This window comes from Lathamus discolor, chromosome Z (genome assembly GCF_037157495.1).
Source record: "Lathamus discolor isolate bLatDis1 chromosome Z, bLatDis1.hap1, whole genome shotgun sequence".
In the NCBI taxonomy this organism is placed as follows: domain Eukaryota; kingdom Metazoa; phylum Chordata; class Aves; order Psittaciformes; family Psittacidae; genus Lathamus; species Lathamus discolor.
This window is the reverse complement of record NC_088909.1, coordinates 22,988,964-22,997,519: the sequence shown is the minus strand read 5'-3', so window position 1 is coordinate 22,997,519 and position 8,556 is coordinate 22,988,964. Positions and strand designations below refer to the sequence as shown.

Below are 8,556 nucleotides of genomic sequence, written 5' to 3'. Positions count from 1 at the left end.
CCTCCCCCGGCGCCTTCCCCCGAGCCTACCCCAGCCTTCACCGAGGGGCTTCCTCCCGGACCCCCCCCCCCCAGGCCTCCCACCACCCCGGGCTGGCCACCGGCCCTCCCCAGGCCCCGGCTGTCCGCGGGCTCTCCGCAGGTGCTCAGCCCGCATCCCCTCGGCTGCCCCGGCCCTCCCCACCGCTGCTCTGCCCGCCTCGCTGGCTGAGCTCCTGGTGCACAGCCCGTGTGTGCTGCAGCCCCCTCTGCCAGGAGACACTTGGGCAGAGCGGGGGGAGCCGGCAAACCCTGCTCTCTGGGACAGCTCTTCAAACAGCGCCCCCGAGACCAGGAAGCTGCTCTGAAACTCACAGCTCCACTCTCTTCTTATTGTTAAAAAATAATCAAACTGCAAAGCGAGCCCCCCCCCCCCATCCTATTCCTCTGTTGCTCCCTAAGCCTTTGGGCTGCGCTGCTTTCGGTTCACTAAGCGAGTCTGTGCAAGCGTCTGTCAACTGCTTTGTAGGACTCATAATGGAAAGCAGAGATTCTCGCGCAAAACCCGGCAGCCAGGGATGGCAGGAGGCCTTTTCTTTCTGCTTCTCTTTCTAACGGGTTGCTCACTAGGCTGTAAGCAAGGTGAAGTGCTAAACACTGTCATTTTCTGGTTTTCATTGTGGTTAGGAAAAACCTGGGTGGTTGGACGTTCACATTTGCCTCTTAGTTGTGATGACTGTAGCAATTAGAGCGCATACATAGTCAATATATATTTAAGAATCATCACCTTAAGTGATTACTGCTGTTGGCAGCCTGTTACTGTTTCGCACACAAAGCATGGTAGGACTAAGCCACTAAGCCCTCATCCCTCCATCTCTCACCAGATCTTAAATGTCAGAAGTCATTAAAAAACCAGCGAAAGCAACTGTACATTCTGGTTGTGAAACCGCATGTTTTCAGTACACAGTTATCTGGCCTTCACAATGTTCTGCTCTGGTATCTGCTGTTACTGCTGCGTCAAGGTACCACAACACAGTTGGATGCACAAAACAGCACATTCCTGGGAATTTTGCGGGTACTGCGGTATTGGGATACCATGAGGGCAGTGAATAGGGTCAGCAGTCAAGGGCAATCTGCTAATAGGAAGGGTTGTCAGTGCTGGAGGCTAGACCTTGGAAGGGTCCAATGATGAAAGATGCTAAGCTGGCTCTCGTGCAATCATAGGACAGTGTGTTTGTGTGGGGGGCAAGGATTAGCTGCAGGAAGGCAATATAAGGCAGCGAGTGGGGAGCACGAGAGCAGCTGAAGCACCAATGTCTGGAGGAGCACAGAGCAGCCTGGCCATGGTAAGTGGAGTAAGAACAAGGTGAGAGCTTGATGCTGGTGGGATCCCTCAGGACTGCTGTGGAGAGCAAGGAGCAGAGCGGGGAGTAAACTCCTGCCTGGAGCTCCAGGGGCATGTGGAGGGTGAGCCATGTGCTGCCAGACTGGAGTGGGGTTTTTAGCACTGCACTGCTCCAGCCACTGGCCCCACATGGCTCTTACCCACATCTCTGATAAGAAGATTCCAGTGTCCAGGGCTCGCCCAACACTGTGCTATGAATTTCTCAAAAGAAATCCATTATCTGTACCATGAGGGGAGATGACTTCATCTGTGACTTTGTGGCATTAATTTTAGTTGTGTTCAGAGCCTTGGTTTTGGGGTTTTTTTGTTTGTTTGTTTTTTGGTTTTTTTTGGGGGGGGTGGTTTTTTTTTCTTTTTTTTTTTTTTTCCTTCTGTTTATCCCATTGTCTTCTTGTTATGCATATGGGTTACTGGAAAAGTGAGGATCCTTTTGCAAATCCTGGCTCTTCAGAAGAGCTGTAGCAGGAAGAGGGGAAACTTCTTTCCTCTCTGGGGAGCCTGGGCTGATGCCTCAGCTACACAGTTTTACTCAAGGTGGCTGTTCTTATTGAAATGTGGCTTTATCACTGCCAGTACGTCCCTGCAGGTCCAAGGTTTGGTTTCTACCACCCTCTTGTTCTGGAACAGCTCCCTAAATTTAGGATAGTATTTGACACTTGCGTTAATCTAGGAGGGGCAGGCATTGCTGATCTGTCCCTTTGGGTTAGGAAATGACTTTGTGCCATTGAACATAGAGTTTCTGAAGGAGAAAAGAAATTAAGGAATAAAGAAGTTATCATACCCAGTGTTTGAGGGTGGGCTCTTTCTGGATGACTGCAAACACCTCCAGTGGGCATACTAAAACCAAGTTACCCAGAACCTGTTTGTTTTCACAGGAAAGAACTATGAGATGCTTGCTGCTGGTCTGTGCCTTCTGCTTGGCTGACTTTGAAGGCAACAAGAGTGAGTCTTTCTGTACACTGTACCTGCTGGGTCACAGATAGGTCCTATAGAAAGGAGAGGTCAAACACTCGCCTGACCTGTGTCCAGGTTCCTCATTTGGGGCACTTGCTGAAGGCTGCTATGGGGAGATAACACAGCAGGATTCAAGGGTAGGCAGGAACTGGGGTGCAAGAGCCAGAAAAATAGGCAGAAATCTCAGGTTCTCCATTCCCACCATGTGCAGTATGCAACCTGTGGAGATGGGCACAGTGGCCATGACATGACACCACTCTCCTTGCTAACTGGTGGCAGGCTCCATAGCTCTGAGCCAGATTACAGCCATGCTGAGGAGCTCTCTCAGGCTCTTACTCACATCCTCCCAGGCAAGCCAAGGGGCAGATTCTTCCTCAGATGTGTCTGCCCTGGCTCTAGGTGAGGACCTCAGCCCTAGCAAGCTGTGCAGGGCTTCATGCTGTGGGTGAGTTCACTCTCGTGTCTCTCACAGGGGAGATGTTCTTGCTGAGTTTCAGCTTTCTCACCTTTCCTTTGTTGCAGGGTTGCTGGCGAGCCCCTGGCGAGTGGCTGCCCTCCGTATCAAGAGGAGCCCAAACGCCTGCTTGCCAAACCCATGTCAGCACGAGGCGCACTGCCAGCTGATGGAGGGCAGACCCATTTGCAGCTGCAGACCGGGCTTCACAGGGACATTCTGCGAAGGTAGGGAATGCTATGAGCCCTCACCAGTCTGTCCAGGGGCACCAGAGGGAAGGATGATGGGCATGGTGCACTGGTGTTACCATTGCTCTCCAGTGTAAGCTTCAGGAGCATGTCCTAGCTCCTGCCTGCCACCACCAGCATGTCCCGAATACACATTGGTACAAAACCCAGTTGCAGGCCATTTCTTTTTCCCCAAAAGTCTTCATTCCTTAATTCTTCGGTTGCCAAGAATGCAGGAGGGCATGCTGTAGAACACAGCTGACTTGCAGTGTCAGAAAAAGCACACATACTCCAGCACAGCTCCAGTGAAGCCTCTTCCAGACACTGGCCAAAAGCTGTCTCCATCTGCAAGATCAGATCTTTCTCTCTGCCTTGTGCCCTTGGCAGACTGCAGTGATTCTGCAGACAGCCCTTGAAAGGGGCCAGACCCACAACACCTGTCTTTCATGTCTTGAGCTTTTACTATGTCTGTTCAGGGTAGTGGTGGCCATAGACTTTTGCAGGTCTCAAGCAACTGAGAGAAAGTAGCAGACCCACATTAACGTCTGTGTGTTCCCACAGGTTTGTCTTTTGCCCAGTGTCTGTGAAGAGCCCCACCAGCAGCCTCCAGCCACGCTGGAATGAGAGTCTGCTGAGCTCAGTGGGACTGTGCCACCCCATAGCTGACCTAGGGCTCCTTCAGGCCTCTTGCCTACTGCTATTGCAGATGGCTTTTTTCCCTAGATGTGATACTGAAGTTGACCTGTGAGGAAGGGCGGATGAAGATGATAGTGAGGAAGGAGGCATTCGACCTCCTGAAGATCCCTAAGCAGCTTGTCTACTTGAGGAACCAGGCATGCAAGATCTCAGAAGTGGAAGAAAGGGGTGAGCTGTTTTTTGCAGCCACTCTCACAGGTGAAAACCACACTGCCTGTGGATCAGTAACTCAGGTAAGGATCCAGTAGAGCCTCTCTATGTAGCTCTGAGGCCATGGAAGGAGCAGACGTGCAGAGTGTGCACAGCAAAGGGGAAGCCCCAGAAGCTTTTCCTTTGATATCAGGTGCTGTAAAGTTCTCATTCCTCTTAGAAGGCTTCACTGGGGGCTGTTGGAAAGCTGTAGCTGTCACCTAGATAACAGTCTGCAGCTTTGTGGTAGCATCCTTTGAGCTCTGCAACCCTGGCTGTTGTCCCTTAGTCCCTCACTTGATTCATGGGTTAGGGAGGGTTCAAAGGAACCAGTGCCCCAGCTCTGCATTACCCTCACCAGTGGTCACTCTGCTGACTCCTGCCTGCTCTGGTGATGGTTGCCAGCAGCTTCTGGACATGGTATCCAGGCCTGGAGCAGCTGGGTTGCACCTCCTGAAGCGAACCTTAGGGCTCTGCATATGGACTTAGACATATTCTGGAGACTTAATTTCTGTGTCATTCCAGCAAAACGGCTCCCACGTGTCATACTCCAACATCATCGAGTCAGGGTGGGATGTGCATGGGGCGGCGATCCCTGAGAGTTTTCAGCTTGAGCTGAATTTCTCCTGTGACTACACCTACGAACGAGTGGTGAGACTGCCCACAGGTCCCACTAGTGCTGACAGGTGAGTGGTCCCTCTTCACCTCGTTGCTGACATGAAAGAGCTTGCAGAAAAATAGATGCCTTCAATGAGGTGATCTGCAAAGGCTCTGGGAAGCCACTAGAGAGCTCTGAGATCAGGCTGCCTCCATTTCTCTTCCCGAAACAGTTTTTCAACATGAGGTTTGGGCCTGGGGCAGAGCCACAGGGGCACGCACAATTTACCTTTCTCCTAGCCTCACTGCTTGAAACCAACTATCCAAAAAATAAAGGGTGGGAACTGGGAGATGCCCCTGCCAGGGCCCTGTGAAGGTGCAGGTCACGACCTCCTGAGTTGCCTTTCTCATAGCGCTCACTGGCCAGCCTGTCAGTAGGAACTCCCGGAGCTCCTTGCCTCTGTCCGCACATGGTGTGACCATACCAGCCCAAAGGCAGCTCAGGGCCTGGCTCTCACCTGAGGGCAGAGGCACATCCTGAGTCAATGCACCTCTGCTGCTGGCCTGACTTGTGCTACATCCTTCCTGCCTTATTCTGTATGTGAGGTCTCCTTCCCTCTTCTCAGGCCAGCGCAGTTCGAGGTCAGAGAAGGACACTTCAATGTCAGCATGAGACTGTACAAGACTGCCTCCTACCTCCAGCCCTATCACCTGCCAGCTGAGGCTGTCCCCATCAAAGACACACTGTATGTTCTGCTGGAGATAGAAGGACAGCACCAGCTCAGCTTCCTGCTGGGCGTTGAAGGCTGCTGGGGCACAGCGAGTGCAGATCCCTACCAGGAAGAGCAGCACAAGCTCATTGAGGAGGGGTGAGTGGAGGGCCCGTAGTGCAACTGGTCTCCTTGCACCATGAGCACAGTCACATCTCTTTGCTGGGTGCCAAGGACTGGTTGCTGTGAAGAAGTAATGGCACCATCATTTGCATGGGTGGAACCTATGGTGGACAACGTCATTAAGCAGGTGGAACAGCCCCATAGATGATCCCTCTAATCACTGTAAACTGAGCCTCATCTCCTGACCCTGCTCTGTTGCCTTCCCTTCAGCATCACTTTTGGCCAGCAGGTGAGGCAAAGAGCAGGAAGGGGAGAGGGGAGACCTTGCTGCAATATACAGAGAGGTCTCTGCTGAATAGCTTGTGTTGGCTGCAGCTAAGCTAAAGCCAGTAACATGGATATCTGGGAAGCAGGAAGACAGCCAGGCTTACTGCACCTGTGTAGAGCTGTGGCCCCACAGGGCAAGATACATGCCACATGCTCCTGTGCTGGTAACAGTTCCTCCCAGAGCTGGGCACAATGCAGGGTGCCAAGAAAAGGCATCTCCACCAGCACCAAAACAGTAACAGTTCTGTTCAGCAATGCCTGGCAGCTGCCCCCAGTCCCCATGTGCTTAGTGTCGCAGCTTGGGATGCTCCCCTTTGTTTCCCCCTTCTGACTCAGCCATGGTGTCTTAGGTGTCCCTATGATGAGACAGTGACATACCTGAACAGCTTTGGAGAGAGCGCTACTGCCAAGTTCAGATTCCAGATGTTCCAGATCGTCAGTTACACCAAGGTGTTCCTGCACTGCCGTGTCCAGCTCTGTCTCCCCAGCGGCCCGGAGCCCTGTGCCAAGGTGAGCTCTCCCAGTGGTCTGCACCATTCCCTGGCCACACAGAGGGACCTCCCTTCCCTGGGCCTGCTGCTTGGAGAAGGGGCTATGCTCTGGTTTTAAATGCCTCAGCACAGTAAACACCTCCCAGCAGCAGGAGCTCAGCCCAGCACCTAGAACTAAAGGTACAAGGGCTTGAACCAACTCCTTTGGAAAAAGGAAAGCTCCTTTCCTTCTTCCTGCTGTCTTTAGGGTATTTGCAGGTGGAGAGGCTTATGCTAGGACCTGGACAGGAGCAGGCTCTTGACTGCTCGCAGGCTGCAGTTCCAGCGGTACCTCTGCAGGGGCAGACCACTAGGATGTGCTCTTGCCCTAGAGCCGGCTTCTCCCCTGCCCCTCTGGTCCCAACACCCTTCCCTTGGCTTTGTCCGTAGCAATGCCCTAGGCACTGGAGGAGCAAGCGGGCACTGGCCAATGACTACAGTAAGACTGTCTCCTATGGGCCAATACATGTACTGGGAAAAAAGACCAACCACTCCAGGAATGACCAGAAGGACCCGAAGGGTATGTATGTCCCTCTGGGGAGGGCAGGAGCAGCTCACAGACCCTTTCAACTCGCTAGGCAATGCCTGGTTATTTAAAAGCACTGCTAAAGTTGCTGCTCTGCCTAGGACTGTGGAGTCTTTCAGGTGTCACAGCCGTGCAGGGTGTGCTCTGGGAGCCAAACCAGCACACAGAGCTTGCCTCTGGTGAGCAGCTCTGTACCAGGCACATGTCAGGCTGAGCAGGGTGGGAAGGAACCAGGAGCCAGGAGCTAGGCAAGGAAGTCTAGGCTCTCACACTGTATCTCTGTATCAACCCAGCAAGGCAGGCTCCTTCTGAGCACTGAGGTCAATCGAGGACCAAGCCCACCTACAGCATAACTCAGACCAGCCATATGAATGACAAGCTAAATGGAGCCCCTAGGCAGTGGGTATGGGTGGAGTCTCCACATAAGGCCAATTGGGATGACTGAGTCCTGTTATTAGTGCCCTCAGGACCCCAACAAACCCCTGGCCGCAGTGGCTGTTATCTCCCCAGCTCAGCCCCCACCAGAAGATGCTATGTCAGGGCTCAACGGTGGCTCAGGGGCCCCATATGTGTAACCAACCTTTCTCTTCTTCAACAGGACACAACCCATGGGTGTTTATGACCCTCCTTGTGCTGTGTACTCTCACTTTGTTCCTTGTGATTGTGGCAGCTGTCAGCGTGAGGCGTTGGGTGGTGTAGAAGGCAGATGCTCTGAGAACCTCCATCATTGGCAGTGTTCAAGGCCAGGCTGGAAGAAGTCTTTGGTGATACAGTCTAGTGTGAGGTAACCCTGCCCATGGCTGGGGGGTTGGAGCTGGATGATCTTGAGGTGCTTGCCAACCCTAACTCTCCTATGATTCTATGAAATAAATGTGACAGCAAGAGAGAGGCTTCTGCATGTGATGATTGGATGCAAACAGTGCTTCAAGAATGAGCCACATCAGAGTGTTTTGGTTCCCCATAGCATTCCTGAGACCTTTTCATCCCTTCCTGGCCCATGCTCTCAGGCATCCTTATTCACTTATTCAAAACTTGCTTTTCCGTGCACGCACAGTTGAGTTCATAAGAACTTTTGACCTGCTGTGCTGAGTCTGGTCACAGGTCAGTCCTACCCAGTGTCTATCTCAATAATGGTTGTATTATGGATGCTTAAATAATGAGCACACAGAGCAATTCTTAGGTTTATATCCCTAATGAGCAGTAACATTACCAATAACTAATAATTAACTTCCTTGCAGAGTGTGAGGTTCTCAGTCCATCTAATGTGAGTGTGGAGTGGGCAATACAGTTCAAGGCTTTTATTTTAACTTTCTAAGCAGTTTAAATACTTACTGATATGCATGTCTGCATAATTATAACATTATATGAGGGGGGTGAGGTGCTGGCACAGGTTGCCCAGAGAAGCTGTAGCTGCCCCATCCCTGGCAATGTTGAAGGCCAGGTTGGACGGGCTTGGAGCAGCCTGATCTAGTGGAAGGTGTCTCTGCCTGTGGCAGGGGGTTGGAACTGGATGAGCTTTAAGGTCCCTTCCAACACAGAACAGCCTGGGATTCTATGATTCTGTGATGGGAGGTTCCTTCCTCCTTCCCAGAGAGTCACCCATGGAGAGCTAGCTAGATGCTTGCCCACCAAAGCTGCGCTTTGCATGGTTCTGTGTGACACAGATGTAGCATTAGTAGAGAAAGGGCTGCTCTGTGCATGCATATATATATATACATATATATATGTGTATATATATATATATACACCTATCCATGGAGATTTCATCCTTCATTCATGACAGATTTCTCCTTTCATTCATAATAAATTCCCAGCAAGACTTTGTTGTGGTTTAAGCTCA

General features: G+C 51.8%; 1 protein-coding gene across 1 annotated transcript; it reads left to right on the top strand.

Moving 5' to 3' along the window:
* The first annotated feature begins 1,224 nt into the window (after positions 1-1,224).
* Positions 1,225-7,600, top strand: LOC136004710 (uromodulin-like). Its single transcript, XM_065661484.1, has 9 exons — positions 1,225-1,324; positions 2,259-2,325; positions 2,860-3,018; positions 3,742-3,947; positions 4,429-4,589; positions 5,127-5,369; positions 6,011-6,170; positions 6,581-6,710; positions 7,315-7,600. The coding sequence occupies exons 1-9, from the start codon at positions 1,292-1,294 to the stop codon at positions 7,413-7,415; spliced, it is 1,260 nt and encodes a 419-aa protein (XP_065517556.1). The 5' UTR covers positions 1,225-1,291; the 3' UTR covers positions 7,416-7,600.
* Positions 7,601-8,556: the final 956 nt, after the last annotated feature.